The sequence below is a fragment of the Canis lupus genome, chromosome 16, assembly GCF_003254725.2.
Source record: "Canis lupus dingo isolate Sandy chromosome 16, ASM325472v2, whole genome shotgun sequence".
Taxonomy (NCBI): domain Eukaryota; kingdom Metazoa; phylum Chordata; class Mammalia; order Carnivora; family Canidae; genus Canis; species Canis lupus.
The window spans coordinates 5,325,009-5,345,717 of record NC_064258.1 but is presented as its reverse complement, the minus strand read 5'-3'; the positions used below and the strand labels follow the sequence as shown (position 1 = coordinate 5,345,717).

The following is a 20,709-nucleotide window of genomic DNA, read 5'->3' as shown; positions in this document are numbered from 1 at the left end:
AATTTTATACCTGAAACTAATACTATACTATAATGTTAACTAACTAGAATTTAAATAAAAATTTGAAACAAACAAAAAACCCACAATACAGGGATCCCTGGGTGGCTTAGCGTTGTAGCGCCTACCCTTGGCCCAGGGCGTGATCCTGGAGACCCAGGATCGAGTCCCACGTCGGGCTCCCTTCATGGGGCCTGCTTCTCCCTCTGCCTGTGTCTCTGTCTCTGTCTCTCATGAATAAATAAATAAATAAAATCTTTAAAAAAAAAAACCCACAATGCAATGGAAACTAACATGAGGACAAATAGAAGCTCATAAAATAACCCAACTGAGAAATGATAATGGTCTGAAATAACCTAGTAGCAGTAAGACTAGAAAGGATAAAGTGGGCACAAGAGATACCTACAGAATTAAAGGAGTTGTGACCAAGTGGTAAGGGATGGTATAGCAAAATATAAGGCTACTCTTAGGTTTCTGCCACGTGGATGGATGGTAGTGCCAGTGCATGAGATGGAAAATAAAGAGAAAATGGGATTCTGTGTGAAAGATGATGAATTGTGTTTTAGACACTGAAATGAAATTCTTATGGCCCTCCAGTTAGGTTAGAAATAGGCTTTGGGGGGATCCCTGGGTGGCGCAGCGGTTTGGCGCCTGCCTTTGGCCCAGGGCGCGATCCTGGAGGCCCGGGATCGAATCCCACATCGGGCTCCCGGTGCATGGAGCCTGCTTCTCCCTCTGCCTATGTCTCTGCCTCTCTCTCTCTCTCTCTCTGTGACTATCGTAAATAAATTAAAAAAAAAAAAAAAAGAAAAGAAATAGGCTTTGGCATTCCGGACAGGAAGTATAAATGAGAGAGTCAATGGCATAGAAGTGTGACAGGATATCCCCCTAAGAAAAACAGGTGAAAACGAAGGTGTTGATGGAGATGACAGGATTTTGACAGGTAAAGAGGCAGGGCAGGAATGAGCAGGATTACTCCTTCCGGAGCCAACCCTGAAAAAATTATATAGAATGCCAGTTCTCTTTGATCAAGTCCTACCACTCTCTGATGTCTTGGGAAACTGGGCAGTTTGCGGACCTGGGCTGTTACCACAGTTTAAAAATTATCAAGTTTCCAGCAAAGTTTCAAGCAGGTTTAGTTTTCAGATAAAACAGTTTCCAAAATATGCAATAGAGACTCACAGGTTGAGATTTTTTGAGGAAACACTTTAAAGGTGAAAGAATTCATAAAAAGGTATTTCAGATTTGCCTAGGTGTCAATAAGTACTTGCCTTTTTATTCTGTAACACTGAGTCATGTCACAAAAAGATTATACCACCTGATAGTTAATAGCATATTTGAAACAGTAAGCATCTCTTTTTCAAGTAAACCTCTTAATTTGGAATAATCTTAGATTTAGTGAAAAGTCACAAAAATAGTACAGGAATTGTACCCTTCCCCCGGTCTCAGCCAGTGCTAACATCTCCTATAACCACAGTACATCTGTTCCACCTAAGACTGATACCAACGTACTACTAGTAATTGAACTCCAGGCTTTGTTCGCATTTTGCCAGTTTTCCACTAATACCCTGCTCCAGTTCAGGGACAAATAGAATGCCACACTGCATTTAGTTTTCATGTCTCTTTCAGCTCCTCTGGTCTGTGACAGTTTTTCCATCTTTCCTTGTTTTCCATGACCTTGAAAATACTGGTCAGGTATTTGGCAGAGTAATATTCATTCTGACTTCCTTGGATTTCTTTTCAAAGATGAAACTGGGATTATAGGTTTTAGGGAAGAATTTCACAAGTGCCCTTAGCACCCTTTACGTTATCTTGAAGGGCATGTGCTATAAACAGGAATTATTGCTGACATTATTTCATCACTTACTTTTTTCTTTTATTTAGTTTTGTATATTTTTATTATGGCAAATTTCAAACATATGCAAAAATAAGGAGAAGAGTATGATGAATCACTTATACCCATCACCAGTTTCATAAAAATTATAAAATACACGGTCAATCGTGTTTTATCTATACTTTCTCCTTACTCCCCTAGTCAACATGTTTATTTTGAAGTAAATCCCATGATTATTTTGAAGTAGATCCTATACATATTATTTCCTCTGTAAATATCACCAAATGAGACTTACCATAATTTAACCAGTCCCCTATTGACAGTTTTTTATTTATGACAAATAATGCAACTATAAATATCCATTTACATTTATCTTTGTAAACTGCAGGATAAATTTCTAGATGTTGAATTGCTGAAACAAAGATATAAGCATTTAAAATTGAGAAATACGGGCAACCCGGGTGGCCCAGTGGTGTAGCGCCAACTTTAACCCACAGTGTGATTCAGGAGACCCGAGATCGAGTCCCACATTGGGCTCCCTGCATGGAGCCTACTTCTCCCTCTGTCTCTTCCTGTGTCTCTGCCTCTCTGTGTGTCTCATGAATAAATAAATAATTAAAAGCTTTAAAAAAATAAAAAATAAAATTGAGAAATACTACCAAATTTATTTTAATACTACCAAGAATAAATGAGAATTTATCCTTCTCTGTACCCTCACCTACACTCATTTTATCTAACTTTAAATATTTGGCAATCTGATATCTGAAAAATGGCATGTATTCTTTTTTTAAAGTAAATTTAATTAATTAACATACAATGTATTATTAGTTTCAGAGGTAGAGTTCAGTGATCATCAGTCTTCCATAACTGGGTGATGGTCATTAAGGAGGACACGTGAAGTAATGAGACTGATGTTTGATTACTTGACTGAGGTGGTATTTGCCAAGTATCTCTACTGTGAATTTAGTTCTCATCTCTTTCCAGAATATACACTGACACACACAACAGATTTATTAAATTGTGCTTTAAATGAGATTGAAATCTTGCTGAAGATCCTGGCCCATTAGAGTAGACTGTACTAAGGACAGTGGAGACCCTCAGAAGACACTTCTCAGAGCACTATCACCATTCTTCGCGCAACCCTCTGAGTCAGAGCTTATTATAGTGCTATGAATAATTATTCCAATCAGATAAAGTCTTAAATTCCTTTTAAGTGAGGAGCAACAGTTATTTAGTATGGACATATAACAAAGCCATTAGTCCATTACAAAACAATAATGTACACCTAACCCAATACTGATAATTAGTAGACATAAATATTCTAAAACTCATAGTATCTGCAGATATCTAAACATAGTGTATCTATCTGAGAAATACCATGTAGGAATTAAATAGAAAGACTATCTAGGACGTCTAGGTGGCTCAGTGGTTGAACGTCTGCCTTTGGCTCAGGTCAAGATCCTGGGATCCTGGGATGGAGTCCTGAATGAGGCTCCCTGCAGGGAGCCAGCTTCTCCCTCTGCCGATGTTTCTGCCTCTCTCTCTGTGTCTCTCATGAACAAATAAAATCTTTATAAAAAAAGAAAAAAAAAGACTATCTAATATTCCTTACCTAAAGTCAATAATCAAGAACCCCAATTCAGATATAAATGCATAAAAACTATTCTAATACATACAAATCACAATTCAATATTTGCTCAGGCTATTAAAATTGTATAAAAAAGAACTTAATATGTAATAATCCCATAGTCTTTATGTAGTATTTGATTTGTAGTTATTAATATCTGTGTGTGTATAAAATTTAGGCATTTGCTCTTATTCATACAGTACTTTTTCAGCATCCTGCATTATTTGATTGAAAAATTGATTTAAAAAATAACATGGTACAAGGGGGATAAAATGCATTCAAGTTTTGGCAAATAAAACTAGTATGTGTTCATTGTTTTTTTTTAAAGATTTTTATTTATTTATTCATGAGAGACACAGAGAGAGAGAGGCAGAGACAGAGGCAGAGGGAGAAGCAGGCTCCATGCAGGGAGTGTGATGCAGGACTTAATCCTGGGACTCCAGGATCACAACCTGAGCCGAAGGCAGACACTTAACTGCTGAGCCACCCAGGGATCCCAAAACTAGTATGTGTTTAAATCAACACCACGTACAGTGTGAATGAAATTAATGACAGCTTTTCCACCCAAATTTTGTCTCATATTAAATCTGTGTTTAAAAACCTCAGAGACTGAAGTAATGATTCTGGTATCAAATTATAGTAGGAAATATCTTAAACTGTATTTTAGGAGGCCTGTTATTCTAAGGGCCTTATAATCTGGATTTGTTTCTGCTTCTTCCTAAACAACATGCATCTTACATTTTTAGAAAGTTGGAGCAATAGCTTTTAATGTTTTCCACTGAATTCAAAGGTTTAGATCTCAAGCATGCATCATGACATCAGAAAATATATGTGCTCTTTGAAGATCCAGTCATATCAGATGGCATCTTGAAAATGTATTATTCATGACTCAGTTACAGATAAACAATGTGGTAACATGAAAGCAAAGCATTAAAAAGTCACATGTATCAGTGAACCCTTTTGCAAAAGAATAAAAGTTGAGGGTGAGCAGGTTTAAAATAGATAAGTAAATAAATAAATGTGGTGATTTAGGCAAATTTTTCAAAGTTAATCACATGTTCTAGGTAGTAAGCTCCTTTAGGGTAAGGACAGGCTAATTCAAATTCTATAAAGTTCTACGATGTTACATAGTACAGTTTTTTAACATATTAGATATTACTTTACTTTTATTTGCAATTAATATTTTAAAGTAAATGCTAGTAATTAACAAGAGCTTGCTATAAAATATAGACACAGATGACAAATTCATATTTATAATTTAATAAGTAGAAAAACAGAAATGTATGATAATTTGATGGTACTTATTAGGTAGAGAAGTATAAAGGATCTTTTTATATAGTTCACGTGCATTTCAATTTTTAATAGTCTTCATGATGATCTCACTTGGGCATAGGAGGATATGTGGAGGGGCATCTTTTAATTATTTTCCTTGCTAATCTTTCTCTTCTTGCTTTTCTCTTGCTATTACATTAGATCAGATGAAACGATGTACCTCCAGGTTAAATGTCAAGTCGAGTGGAAGCTCAAAGATACTCCATCAAATTTACTATAACCTGAAGGTTATATTAAAGGTTTTCATTGTGAAAAATGGAGCCTTCAGTTTACCCAACTATGCTTTTTAAAACAGCAAACTAATCACATTGTCGTCCATCTTAATGCTCTTCAAACTCCTTGCCATTGGTTCGCTGAAGAGCTATCCATCCTCCGTGTACACCAAGGCATCCATCCTTGAACACTCTTCTTCCCTCTGCCATCCAATCCTTCTCTAAGAAGCCTTCCCCCTACTGTGTTGTGTTCAACTCCCCTGGGCACTCGCACAGCACACAACAGAGACTCAACATTCACAAAGCACCCTTTACATGCAAGGTGCTGCTGTACAGTTGTGAACAGCCCAGCTTTGTGAGCTGTATGGTCAGGCTGGGAAGAAAGGCTTCACGTAAACAGAAATAACCAACAAATTTACTGGAAGTGTTAAGACTGCCTTGAAGGAGAATGAAAGGGGTACTGACACACAGAGCAGCAGAACCTAACATGGAGAGATGGGGAAGAGAAGTCCTCCTAATGACATCACCTAGTCTGCCATTGTGGTATAGGAGAAGAGAAGGAAAAAATTCAAAAAATATTCAAGCGATGTGCAAAAATATTCTAGGCAGAGGAGGCAACACCTCAAGGCAGAGAAGAAGAGGGAATAGGTCATACTTTATGAACAAGGAGAAAAAGTAGTGCAAGATGAGGCTGGAGAATGTGTTGGGTCTAAATCATGCTGGGGGCCTGCGGCAGCCGTGGAAGTGCACTGCTCCTTCTAACCTACACCGCCCCCCTTCCCCAGAAAGAACTCATTAGGGCTGTGAGGGGGGCCGCTGGCTGTCATGGCCCACTGGAACTCTCAGATGCAGTGCAGTGGGCCACCAAGGCCACCCCCTTCCCTGAGAGCTTCCAGCCCTGATTAAGCACAGTGGGACTAGGAGGGTTTGGTCCTTTCTGCTCAATGCAGGATTGCTCTAACAGGTCTTGATTCTGTCCTCCCTACTGGATCATCCACGACCTTACCAGATTTGTTTCACAGATCATACATACTTGATTACCCTCTTACCCCAGTCTGAGGCTCTCTCTGAATTTCAGTGTTGAGCTTGAGATAGGATTCTTTATTTTCAGACTTAATGACCAAATACTGTATTACAGATACTATCAATTTGACACACATAATTGCATTCCCAGCTTCCAATAATTGCAGCGTTGATGCTGGGAAAACTGAAACACAAGTTGTGAAGATTTTATAATTTCTTTTCTAAGAAACTCAAAATCAGCTATGTCTGGATGAAGCAGGTAACTCTCAATGGGCTGTGTTCTGTTTTCGTTAAACAAATATTTAATTATAGCAATTTATTTCTGGAAATAGCACAATACATTTGGTATAGTTCAAGCTACAACAGAGATGGGAAATGTTCACTCAATTACTTTTGTTCAGTTTGTACAATGTGCTACTTGTCAATTAGGATAATTAACAAGGCTTGTCTTCAAAGAGAGAAAATGATCTACTATCTCAACTTAGTAAATAGATGCCAAAAGAAATCTTTGAAAAACTTTTGTGAGGGAGTAAGTTTTTCTTGAAGTGCCTCTCCAACATCTATCTTGTCCTGCCCCCCATGTCTTAGTCATGTAATCTTTACGAGACCTGCGGATGGATCTGAACCCCTGCTATAATCAGGTTACTCTCATCCTCTGTTGCCAAAACCAAGAGTAGCCTAACAGAGGGATATCAGGACTTAAGTTTGATGATGATGATGGGAAGTGTTGCCCTGCTCCTTTAATCCCCTACATGTGAAGGGGTAAAATGCTGCTACAGTGGTCACTGAAGGCAGTCAGGGGAGCCAGACCAGAGATAAAGTCTACAACACAGAGTGAAGACAGAAAAAGAAACAGACAGGACATCTGACTGAGCTGTATATAAGACTACCTTATCTCGCCTGACTATTGAGGCCAGGTTGAAATGCATTTCTTGTTACTTGTACTATCAAAAAGCATTTTAATATATAAAGGTATTTGCTACTTTTCTTAGTTTAAAAATTACACATTTGATTATGCACCTCAGCTTACTCTCCAGCCCCTGTCAGTAAAAGGATAGTCAACTGCCATTCAATGATTCAGGTTTATTTTGTTGATCGTCACTAAACATTGACTTAAAAAATATTTTATGTCATAATAAAAAATACTACATATTTTATTCTTTTGTTCTTATAATCAAAAAGGATTATAAAATGTAATAAAATATAAGCTTGCATTTTAGCTAATTAATTATTAAATGCTTGAACGCTAGGTGAAAATCATTAAGGAATACTTTAAAGAATCTACAGATGCAAGTAGCAGATTCCTCCTGGACTTAAAAAGTTGACTGTTTTGTTTGTTTGTATGAGTTTATAATGATAACTCATGGGCCAAATATAGGCCATATTTTCTTGTTTTACCTGCCCATACAGAATTTAAAAAGAGAAAACATATAAAGAGAAAACACACATAGGTCTACATGGAAATGAAGAATGAGAAATGAAAAGTAGCTACTCATTGCAGGCCAAGAATGAGATGCCAGTTTTACTGCTTTATCAAAGTCCGCTTCATCCATTTTGTGACTTCATCATTATAAGGTATTTAGATCTCTGACTTTTGATTTAAGTGCAAACAGTAATACTTGGCAGCTAAGTACAGATTTATGCAACATATGGGAAAAATCTGACAGCCAAAACATTGGCACTAGAATAACTAATCACTTCAAATGAGTAAAAACTTGAAGCAGGATCTTTTACATCCTTGGCACTAAGACTCTTAACCACCAAAAAAGATGTAGATCTTACCTGTAGGTCTTTTTCTTCTATTTTTTTTTGGAGCAATTCAAGGCACTTGGTAAAGTCAGTATGGTCTTGGTCAGGCGTTGAAATAATCTCACATCCCTATGTGTTTAAAGTAAGAGAAAAGGTAAGAATACATAATGATGACAGCCTTACAAGATAAAACACTATAAAAGTAAAGATAAGGTATCAATAGACATAGCCTATTATGCTTATATTATACCCTGATCATTAGTATCATTATCATTATCTTTTTTATTTCACATAACAAGACATCTCAGAAATGGTTAGAATATCACAATAATGGTCTGATTATGACAATCACTTTACTCAACAAAAGTGCAGATTTACACTACATTAATGGTCTTTAAGAATCACTGCTGGGATGACATTTGAAATTAACATAAGGACTCTGATACAAGTATTATAAAATATATTCACAGTAAAACTACCTGAAGTTAAAAGTAAAGCTATTTCTAAAAAAAGTTTGAACCTCTTTAAGTAGACCTAAGTTTACCTACATAACCGGAAAAACTCATATTAATATTGAACTAATGATAAAACTATATTTTAAGTAAAATCAAGTCAGCTGTTCTATAAAATTCCTTTATAGCACCTTTCTTACCCACTGTAAAAAGAGGCATGAAGAGCTATACCTGCATAAATATGTCTCTTGAATTATCTTTTAGACATAATGAAGCAAATTTATATGGTCTCTGCCTCTTCTACACTAGATACCTTACCTAGTGAAAAGCCAGGAATATATTTATAAATATGAAGCCACAAAAGTGCCAGCTTGTTGGCACTCGTGAACCAAGACAGTGAGAGAAACAATATTTCTGAAATGACACCTTTTCCTCCAATGTCTTACAAAGGCAAAGGCATGTAAAACCAGAGTGCAATGGGACTTGAGACTTCTTAATTCACGAACTTAACAATTCGTGGTCTCTCATAAACAGCTGAGTAAGGGGAAGTTAAATATAATCCAGTATATAAAGTTGCCATTCAAAGAGTTTTCAAGGATACCAAACACCCATACTGAGTCCTAAATTATCCTAAGAACCGTTCTCAGTAGATTTAAAGGTTCTTCTTTACCTTCAAGGTCTCTCTAAATGTGTCAAGCTCAACCTGGGCTTCATTCATTTATGACTACTGTCCTACAAGGTAGTGACCAATGAAAAAATTAATTCCTCATCATTCAGAAATATATTATGCCCTAAAAGATGTATATGTCATCTTTACAAAATGGTTGACATGTACTTTTCTGACCTGAAGAGAACATTGAAATTTACTACAGTCACCAAGTGAGGGCATAAAGAAGTTGACTTGCCTCAGGCTAATACTCCTTGAAAAGGGATGTTAGAATATGATAGAACCTACAGGGATATTATCAGGGGTGAGGAGATTAGATTGTCACCACGCACACACACACACACACACGTACACACATGCAGATACACACACGCACACAAATCACTATACTGAATGTTCCCCAAGGACAGGAATTATGTTTCATGCATTACTATTTCTAGTGCATGGCACCAGTCTGCTACATTGTAAGTAACTGATAATGTTTAACTAATACTCTGGAGGAATAAAAACCTATGCTGGCAAAGGGGTAAGAGAGCTTGGTATCTTATTGCTAAATACTGCATTTTAACAATGGGAAATCACCTTCCTGTTTTTAGAGATGAAGATATAATCGTTCCAGCAAAAAGAAATGAAATGAAAAAGGCAAACAGAAACAGCAATAATATAAAGATGATTAATAAACCATTGTTTATCTTCACAGAATCAACACAGATCCATAGGAAAAATTATAGTGAATGAGAACCGAAGAAATAATCTATCCCACTATAGTATTATGTAGATTAAGAAAATGAAAATGAGAGATTTAAATTGATTTGTGAATCCCTGGATAGCTGGGTGCAATAATGCACATCTAGAAATCTTACTGCCTTACTCTCGTGAGGTGGGAATAAATATCTAGATATCTGACACAAAAAGGTCATATGACATCATAGTTGGTTCCACAAGAATGGTATCTCGAGAAAACGTGTGAGATTTTCTGAAACATACGAGCAAGGCTTTATCTCATCAATTTAAGACAGGCACAAAGAAAAGCGTGAGTCATAACATGGAGGCAAATTACCAGAATTGAAAAATTCAGACTCTATCTAAACCCAGAACTTAGAATTTTTATGAGTTTAAATGATTCTAATCTCATCACTGATTAAAAACGAATTCACTGGAAGTGTAAATAGCCCCAGTAGCCCTCACAGGGCAGCTTACAACACCTAGACAGGAGACCTGCAATACAAAGTATCAGCCAAAGCCCAGGCCTTTGGCCAACTACAGATGTTTTTACTGTTTCCTGGGTCTTATAATAACATATTAAAATCTAAAAGAGGAGAAATGTAAAACCAAAGAGAAACTATCCAAATCCAGCAGACAAGGAAAAATGCAGAAATGCTGTAAGGTATCAAGTGATGCTCATTTATTATACATTAACATCTATTTATAATTATTTATGATATAGAATTGACTTCATTTATTGGAGTCAGAAGCACTGAGTTCTGTGAAGAATTTCACAGGGTTAGATGTTTAAAAAAACAAACAAAAACTCACACTAAGACAAGAACTCAGGATATAAAAGCTAAGAAATTTGGTCCAATAAGTACATTACTTTCTAATAAATGGTTTCTAATATTAGCTGATACATCTATACATCAGAAACCCTCAGTTTATACAGAAACCTTCCAAAGCATAAGCTACATAAAATAAAAAAGATTTTATTTATTTATTCATGAGAGACACACAGAGAGAGGCAGAGACCTAGGCAGAGAGAGAAGCAGGCTCCCTATGGGGAGCCCAATGCGGAACTCGATCCCAGGACCCCAGGATCACTCCCCGAGCTGAAGGCAGACGTTCAACTGCCAAGCCATCCAGACATCTCCAAAACTCTTTAAAACAGCTTTAACATACCAATGTTAGGGTGGAAACTTCTGTTTCAACTACTACTGTCTTCAACTTTCTGTAGTTGCTTAGAATATATTTTTTAGGACAGAAATTACTACTTTATGAGCCAGTAGGTGGCTCCAATCTCATTCTATGCACCTGCCTTGTAAAGTTTTTGTTATTATACAACTAGAAATTCAAATAACTCAGAGAAAATAAATAAATAAATAAATAAATAAATAAATAAATAAATAAATAACTCAGTTCTAATAATAAGTTCCCTTTATGGACACATCACTTTTTCAAGATGATTTTTTTTAATATTACATTTTATTAATTTTGTTTTATGCCAGAATTCAAACAGAAAAGATTTGGATCGATGTCAAAAATTTCAGGCCGCATAAATATCAAGGCTATTCTAATTTTGTTCTAACCTAAAAAGTGTCTTCTGAAGATAAGGAACAACAACGCCCACCCCATGCCTTCCAAACCACAACCAAACATAAAAGGCAAAGTAAGGAGAACTGAGTATAAGTTCAAAGTAGTGCCTACGTGGCTCAGCTGGTTGAGCATCTGCCTTTGGCTCAGATCGTGATCCTGAGGTCCTGGGATCAAGTCCTGCATCAGGCTCCCCACAGGGAGATTGCTTCACCCTCTGCCTATGTCTCTGCCTCTCTCTGTCTCTAAAAATAAATAAAATCTTTTAAAAAAACATTTAATTATAAATAAATTATCAGAGGCCCAGCCAACCTCTTTTTAGGGGCTTACTCTCTATATACTGTTTTAACAAATTGTACTGTATACAAAGGAAGTAGGAATCTACCAGATACTAATGGCCCAGTGATAAATAAAAACCATGAATATCATAATTAGTAAACATGTAAAATATAAATATGTGTGTGTGTGAATGTAAGAAAGACAGCAAGGTATAGGGAGGTTTCTTTTCCTCCTCTTTCTATACTGAGAAACTCCTAGCCATACTCCACTACTATCCAGTAAGAGCTTGAAAGAAAGTCAGTCTTCAATTCATTCATAAATTGTTCCTTTCTTATGTTGAATAATGGGGATAGTGTGGGCTTTAGAAATACCATTTTGGTTTTGGGGCTAAGCTACACTCTAAACTAGAGCCAACTGTAATACACTGCAATGAGAAACCTACTCAGAAAATTACTGATTGATTACATTAGGTTCTCCATAGAGGTATAATGAACATCAAAATACTGCACTTTTGAGAATCATATTCTAATAGAACACATGTACTAAGAAACAGAAATAGTTCACAACATCAAGGAAATAGTTCATATTAAAAAGATAGGTGCTTTAAGGTCCAGGAAATCAAAATTTAAAAGCAAGTATTAAAGGCGCAGAAAGATGTAAAAAAGTTACAAATAAGGTAAATTAATCCTATTGTCAACATGATAATTTAGCAGATTTGAGGAGAGTGAATATAAAGAAGAAGCAAACTTAAGTAAAAGGAAGTAGAACTTTACACATGAGTGCACTCATGGAGCAAATGAACTGAGGTGGAACAGATCACATACACAGGCAAAAATTCTCATCTAGCAAAATCTTTGCCTACTACTTTGGGAATACATGATCTCCAGTCAGGAGAGGAAGACTCAATGCTCCTTGAGTATCCAGAAACTAACCTCTGCATTTCACTAGGACAATATTGGTCATGTTAAGCACTCAATAGAAGTCTGATGGACAGACAAATGATGGACGGATACAACCACCACTCCCTTCATGGCATGCTTCTCTAAAACATAAACGTGGACAAGCCTTAGACAACAAATCTAATAGAAATGCAGCATTGTCGTTATTTTTTCAAAGGTATTATGCTACTGCTGCCATAAGAAACTCATGTAACACTTTTGTTTTAGGGCATAACTAATACAGACTCTTCAAGTGGTGACAAATATTAGTGTTTTATATGCAATTAAGCAAATGAAAATCCAACAATGTTAACAAAATTAACATCCAAAGAGGGAAAGAGAATTACTAATGTACACGGAGGCTAAGAAATGAAGCAGTATGAAGTACTACATAAATAATTTGGAATACTTTTGAATGAGTTGTAATTTATTCCTTAAGAGAAAGACAAATGACAAAAAAATCAACTGATATTAGGGACTCAAAAGTTTAGCAATAAACAGTGTTCAGAATATGCCCTAGAATGACAAGAGCTCACTTCAATTTTTTAATACTGCCAACATTGATAGTTATAGCAAACACAAAAATATATGGAATATGTGTAGTGCATGATCCTAATCATGGTAAAACCACAGATTTTATTTATTCATGAGAGGCAGAGAGAGAGAGGTAGAGGGAGAGGCAGGCTCCCTGCAGGTAGCCTGATGTGGAACTTGATCCCAGGATCCTGGGATCACGACCTGAGCCAAAGGCAGACGCTCAACTACTGAGCCACCTAGGTGCCCCTAAAATCTTGAGGTTCCACATGATAATGCACATACAGTTCTGGGTACTGGGATGAACCCAGTAAATGCTCACCACAGCACTTCAGAAGAATCTCCAGAAACATCAGATGGTATAGTCAGACCACCTCACGTCAAAGATTACTAGAGTAAGCCACACATTGTCAATATTCTCCCAAGAACTTTTTGTGGATGCTTACCAAACTATTTTAGAATTTACTGACAACTAAAAGAAATTATTACGAGGCAATGAGTGTCAATAATCAACCTAACTGCAAAAGACCAATGCAAAAGCTGTTAGAATGTCATTCTCGATTACTTAATTTACTGTTTGCCAAAAATTTAACTAATATAAGTTAATGAGTTTTCACATTTAGCACACATAAAACCTATGAAGTTATCTGATGCTGACTCCTCTAAAACTCTTTAATAGGAAAAAAAACAGATCCTTTGAAGAAAATTACAATAACATATCAATTGTTATTTTATACACTATATCCACAGAGAGACTTGGCCTCATTAAAACAAGAGGCAAGGAGTTAAGTCTGGTGAAAGCATTCCCAAATCTGCGATTAGCTTATTCATTTTAGGTGAAGTCATTTGGTGCCCATCCATCTACCCAGGACAAGAAAGGACTTGTGCAAATTACCCTGAAGAGATTTTATGGGGCTCTGAGACTTCTATTGTAACTTTATGGGCTGAGTTTATAAGGTTAAGAATTCAGAAGTGTTATTTTCTCCTAGGTACCATGCACACCAATCCTGAATATTTATTTGGAGTGGCTTGCATATAGCCTCTCACCTAGGATAATTAAATGCAATATGTATGTAACTATTAATTAAAATTATAAAATCATAAAATTATAATTAATTTACAACTAAATATATAAAATTATAAATTATAAAATTATAAATTATAAATTAATAACATTTATAACTAGTATTTCAGTAGACGTTTTGTTATAGAAGGTTTTAGTCACTTCACAGGAGTTATGTTCTTGAATCCCCACAATACCCTTATAAGGTGAATGTAATTATCACATTTAAGATATGCAGAGTGAAGTTTGGAGAGATTAAATAACTTACCCAAGGTCACACAGCTGTTGAGGACATTCTATGTGATCTGAAGCCCATACTCTTAACCAACCATGCTTTGTACTCAACCCTGCTTAATTAAACTTTGGGTATTTTGGGAGGTTTAAGAAGAAAAATGCCTTTATAATTTATTTTGAACCTTGATTTAGTTGGTTTTCTCCAGTATTTTAAATACCTGAAAATCTTTCATGACTCCTGCCCAACTCCATGCTGCTTCCATAGTAGTCCAAGGCTTAGAGACCTCAGACACCTGAAAATGGGCAAGGAATGCTTAGCTATCTATCTCTCCTTTTCTCTGCTTTCCTAATTCATCATATTATCACTATATTTATCATTATATTCATGACAATTCGCTTTTTCTTCTGCTATTAAACTTACCCATAAGATCAATATCTTTGTGTATGAGTCCCTTTCAGTTTATTTTCTTAGAATTAGCTTACTAGAAAATGAAATTACTGGGAAAACTGTAAGAAAGTTTATGATCTTTGATATATGCTGCCAGGGTGCTTTCTAAGAGGGATATAAAAATACATATTCCCACTAGTAGCATAGGAGGGTAAAGAGTTTCTTAAAATATAACAGTAGGAAAGAAAATTCATCATGAATTTCTTACTGTGAATTAATTTAATTGCTATACTTGCTTCTTAATAAGCAAAGAGAAATCACTTTCATAAAGAGAAAGAGAACTTTGTTGGAGAGCAAGGGAAGAGAAAGATAATTCTGGAGTGTGAAGCTGGGATGAAACAGGAATTGGTTCATCAGATTGAGGACTGAGGGGCTCAAGGACAGTATGAGAGAAATGGATATTTTTTGAAAGGGAAATAAGTGTCAATCAACAGAGTATAAGAAAGGAGGCAAGAAGCTATCAAAGATTTTCTTTCAAGTTGGTTCTGAAAACATGAAATAATTTACTACCCCATCATATTAGAATACTGACATGCATTCTTTTTGTAAATAAGCAATGATAAGAGTTTTATTTTTAAGCAACAATAAGAGTTTATGGAGTCTTAAAATTCTGGCTCTCACACACTTTATTTCCCCCTATTTACTGCTAACGTTGCCTTTCTTATTGTATGTAAGCAAGATAAACACTTAAAAATATTTTGGGGAGATATATTCAAGAGTCTTCTAAAAATTGGATATGTTAAAGTATTAATAATGAGCTTCCATAATTATTCATTAAAATGAACTGACCGGAACTCTAATAAGAAACTGCCTGCCAGATCAAGAGTATAGCAGGCACAGGGCAAAATGACATATACTATGGATAACCAAAGATACAGATCTAAAATTAGCCCAAACTTGTTCTCAAGTTTAGTTAGATAAAGCCATTTGGAATCTAAATGATCTATGTTCCTTGATACAGGTATGAAAATGGTCTTTACTCTGTAGAAATGCAATCACAAAATAACCATTTCCCACTTTCCTCTTTATTGTATAAAGCATACTATAGTAGATTGCTCCTTCCATTTTATTTGCCAACCTTCTAAAAACAGTTCACTTTTCCACTAAAAAGATTTATCATCAAATGACAGCCTACAAGTAATGATTTCTTCAGCAAGAATGTCACATGATTAAACTCTTAAAAACCCTAAGTAACAGGTTGCCTGATATAATTTAGTGTTCTTCTGGTTTTCTAGATCACGCATAAAAGAAAAAGAATAAACGCAATTTAGCCTTGTTGCAATTCTCCATTCGATTCCAAACGTAAAGAGACATTCTCATCTAGTGCAATCTTCACTGGCCTGGGTGGTTTTTTGTTTTGTTTTTTTTTTTTGCCTGGGTGTTATAAGATAACCTTTCCTTTCAACATCGCATTGAATGAAAACTATAGCCTTCCAAACAAGAAAGTCACTACTTCCACTAATGGAAGTCAAAAGTCTTTTTAGAACAGCATAGGGTCTTAAATGATGGCTTTCCTCCTAAGAGCAGAGCCAGAGTTCTTTTGGAAGAGAGTGCCCAAAAGTGTCAACATAGCAGGCTTCAGACTGTTATCCTAAAAAAGCTTTGCCTGCAAGGTTGGCCCTTGGCTCCCAACTGAGAACCTGAAAGGTAAATAGTTCTCTATATTAAAAAAATTTTTTTTTTCTTAAAAACTAACAGTGCCTAAATTGTTTTATTCAATGATTTTATGCTGAGCACCTGCTTGTTTTCTTCCTGGGAGTCTGGAATTTTGATACATGCTATGCAGAGGGTGTGGGTGCCTCCAGTAATATTTTGGCCATTGTGCTTCCTTCCCTAGTGATGATACCTCACATTTATTGTCACAATTTGATTAAGTACATCCTGTGTGACTCCACTGGGAAAGAACTCTTGGAACTAGTGACTGGTTTTCTACAGACTTTGTCCACATCTACCTTTTCCTTTTGCTTATTCTACTTTGTATCCTTCCACTGTAATAAATTACAGCCATGATTAGTATCAGAAAAGGCAAGAAAAAACAAGCACTCCTGAGGATGTAAGAAAAGGGAACCCTCTCGCACTGTTGGTGGGAATGTAAATTGGTGCAGCCTCTGTGGATAACAGAATGGAAATTCCTCAAAGGATTAAAAAAACAACCACAGCATCATCCTGGAATTCCACTTCTAGATATTTACCCAAAGAAAACAAAGACACTAATTTAAAAAGAGATATGCACCCCTATGTTAAATGCAACATTATTCACAACAGCCAAGGTACAGAAGCGACCTAAGTGTACATGGATACAGCAATAAATAAAGAAGACATGGAATGTTACTCAGCCATAAAAATCTTGCTATTCACAACAACATGGATGGACATAAAGGGTATCATGCTGAGTGAAATGATGAGACAAATATCGTATGATTTCACTTATACACGAAATCTATACAAATGAACAAAAACAGAGTCATAAATACAGATGAACAGGGGATCCCGGGGTGGCTCAGTGGTTTGGCGCCTGCCTTTGGCCCAGGGCGTGATCCTGGAGTCCCGGGATCAAGTCCCACTCCCCGTGTCGGGCTCCGGGCATGGAGCCTGCTTCTCCCTCTGCCTGTGTCTCTGCCTCTCTCTCTCTCTCTGTCTATCATGAATAAATAAATAAGATCTTTAAAAAACAAATTAAATAAATAAATAAAAAATAAATAAATACAGATGAACAAATTGATGGTTGCCAGAAGAGACAATGGCAGGGCTGGGGGGGTGCCTAGGGAGATGGATAAAATAGGTGAAAGGGAAGTACAAACTAGTCATTAAATCAATCAATCAATCAATCAATCATGGAAATAAAAAGTACAGCACAGAGAATATACTCAATAATACTATAGTAACCTTCTTGGTGACAGATGATAACTACAGTTGCACTACATCATGCACTGCATGATGATGGAATTGTCAAATCACTATGTTGTACACCCGGAACTAATACAACATTGTATGTTGGGGTGCCTGGGTGGCTCAGACAGTGAAACGTCTGCCTTCAGCTCAGGTCATGATTTCAAGATCCTGGGGGCTGGACCCCCTATCGGGGTCCAGCCCCCTATCAGGCTCCCTGCTCAGCGGGGAAGGCTGCTTCTCCTTCTCCTTCTCCCTCTGTCCTTCCCCCTGTTCCTGGCACTCGCTCTGTCTCTCTCAAATAAATAAAATCTTTTAAAAATCATTCTGTGTCAGTTACACTTCAATTACATAAAAAAATCACAGCCACTCGTATGACTATAAGCCAAGTCCTGTGAGTCGGTCCTCTTACTGAATCATGAGTTTGGGGATGGTCTTGGAAACCCCTGAAAACAAAGAGCTAGAGAGATTCTTCCTCAAGTAGCATGTCTGGATAAGCTTCTATTTTATAATGTTTCTAAAGGCTCCAGACCCAGAGCAGATCTCTGTCCTTTACAACCACTCTGAATATGCAAAGAAAAGAATGAGGCTCCACCAGGGCTCCTTGCCAGGTCTCCTAAAAGCAGAAAGCTAGAGGCAGTGAAGGTAGTCCAGGAGGGTAGCATTGCCCAATTACCTAGAACTAAGTAGAAGTGGGAAAGGGAAATTAAATGCTGCACAGAGAAAAGGAAGCCACAGAACTTCCTCAGCATGGGAACCTGAACCTCACTTTGCTTCAAGAAAAAACTCCCTTCTTTCTACTAAAGGATTATGGCATAGTTAGAAAAAAACTGTAGATTCTGGCACCAGGGTGGTCCTTTAGATCCCACTTGACCATTTCCTAGCTGCGTAGGCTTGGGCAAGTTGTACCACCTCCTTGTGCTTGCATCTGTAAAGTGTGGATGACAGTTCTGACCTAATGAAATCTGTTGCAAGGATAAATGAATTTATAATTCAAAGTACATATAAAATATTTGGCAGGTTGTAAGCACTTTAAAATCATTGGTGGCTATCACTGTTGTTTTCAAGATTGTGTTGATTATTTTTTCCTATCAACTTTTAAAAGAAGAAACCTGAAACAGTGAAATAAGATTATAATCATCCAAATACATTTTAGTCTAGCAAGAAGCCAATGCGCATTAGGTGTTGGTAGGTAAAGGGCAAGTGTTCCATGGTTCAACTCATCTGAGAAATACAAAGGTGAACAAAATTAGATTTTTGGCAGACTTCCTTAAAATGATAGTGTCCATGAATTTCCAAAAGGGGCACAGAAAATGTCAAATTTCACAAGTCCATTTGGTTACAGCAGTCTTTTTTGTATCGAGTATTATGTGGCACCAATGGTCTGCTGCTCTAAAGCGGGACTACCTACCCGCTTCATAGAAACTGTGATAAGAACCTACTACCTACAAGGGATACCAGGATTAATGACCATATTCAGGTTGCAGAAGATCATGTCTTAACAGAGATCAAGGAAGAAAATTAAGAAAAAATTAGTCATATCAAGCTCAGCAAGAAAAGTACAAAGGAGGGAATCCCAACAGATAGAGGTGGGGAGCCAAACAGGTGAAAGACTGCTGAGCAGGTGCATCCCATGACACACACGAGTGAGTGGAAATAGACAGAGTCACAGTTCTAGAGAACACACAGTAGGATAAGGACAGTTCAGAGGGCCAGCCGAGGTCATTTGTGAAGCACTCAGGAATTCTTAAAAACGTAGGGGCATAGACTTCCCCTTTTTAAATGCCTAAATTAAGTTAAACTCCAACAAAACAGACTTTGAAAAATGTAGACCATTTAAAATAAAGTCAATCTGAAAGGACTATGACTGACGCAAGCCTAAGAATTAAGGTATATTGGAGAGAGATCCTTGCCTGTCTCATCATTCCCCTGGTGAGATGCTAATAAGGAAGAGCCAACCTGTTTTAAGAATATAAAGTGAAGAACCTGTCACTCAGTTGTCAGTGGAAACTGCCCGTCTACAATTCCCTTAATAGACCCTTTATACCTCAACATATGCTAATCAGTCTTAATGTGCAAGCCTAAAAATCTACTATACCTGGGGTTTTTATTTTTTAAAGAAATATACCAATCAATGGAGTTAAGCTTTACATATTCACACAGTTTCCTCTGTCTGGTATAATAGTCAAACTGGCTAACGTTTTACAATTTCTAACAGCCCCTTCTGCCATTATCTCTAAATTAATTTGACCCTATCTAAAAGTTGTTGGCATGTGGCTGGGCAGAAATGGGAAAGACACACAGCTAGAAGGAGGGAATAATAAGGTTCATGAAATTCAGGAGATCAATAAAGATGTTTTTAATCCCCAATTAAAAACATCTACTGAGATTCTGTGAAAATTTCTTTAAGATTTTTATTTATTTATTCATGAGAGAGAGAGAGAGAGGCGCAGAGATACAGATAGAGGGAGAAGCAGGCTCCGTGTAGGAGCCTGATGTGGGACTCGATCCCGGAACTCCGGGATCACACCCTGGGCCGAAGGCAGACACTTAACCACCGAGCCACCCAGGTGTCCCTGATTCTGTGAAATTTAAATATAACTCACACTGAGGCATTATCAAACTCAAAATGATGTTTTCAGTAATTTTTATTCTAATTTATTAAATCTGGGTTCATAAATTGTACACTTACGGAAATAAATGGATTGAAATCTTTTTAAAAGCAGTATTACTGAGAATAGTTATTTTAAAAAAGCTCTTATGTAAACTCTTTTAGAAAGTAAAACAAAATACTACCACTTTATTTTAAAATAGTGCTTTAGCACTTTTAGAGTACTTCTACATGTATAACATTATATGATCATTTTTACAAGTGTCTGAGAAAGCCAGGCCTGATTTAATTTCACCTGCCTTAGTAAGACTTCCACATTCATAAGCTAGCAACTCAAAAAATAATTCACACAGTTATTTCAGGAAAACATAATGTTTTTTTAATAAAAATCCCAAAACCAAAATGTACAGTACTAATAGCCAAGAATAAGTAGTTATTTGACATCTCTGCCTAAGTAACTACATTTAGATCTACCTGACATCCCCACTATTTGAGAATCAGTGTCCTCATCTTTAC

The 20,709-nt window shown here is 36.6% G+C and overlaps 1 protein-coding gene across 5 annotated transcripts in view; it reads right to left on the bottom strand.

Moving 5' to 3' along the window:
- TPK1 (thiamin pyrophosphokinase 1) overlaps nt 1-20,709 on the bottom strand; it is a 332,218-nt gene that overhangs the window by 155,592 nt on the left and 155,917 nt on the right. For all 5 annotated transcript variants that reach the window (XM_025434004.3, XM_025434002.3, XM_035699734.2 and 2 more), the window contains exon 5: nt 7,808-7,903. In XM_025434004.3, the coding sequence (XP_025289789.1) occupies nt 7,808-7,903 (96 nt within the window). The remainder of the gene's footprint in view (nt 1-7,807; nt 7,904-20,709) is intronic.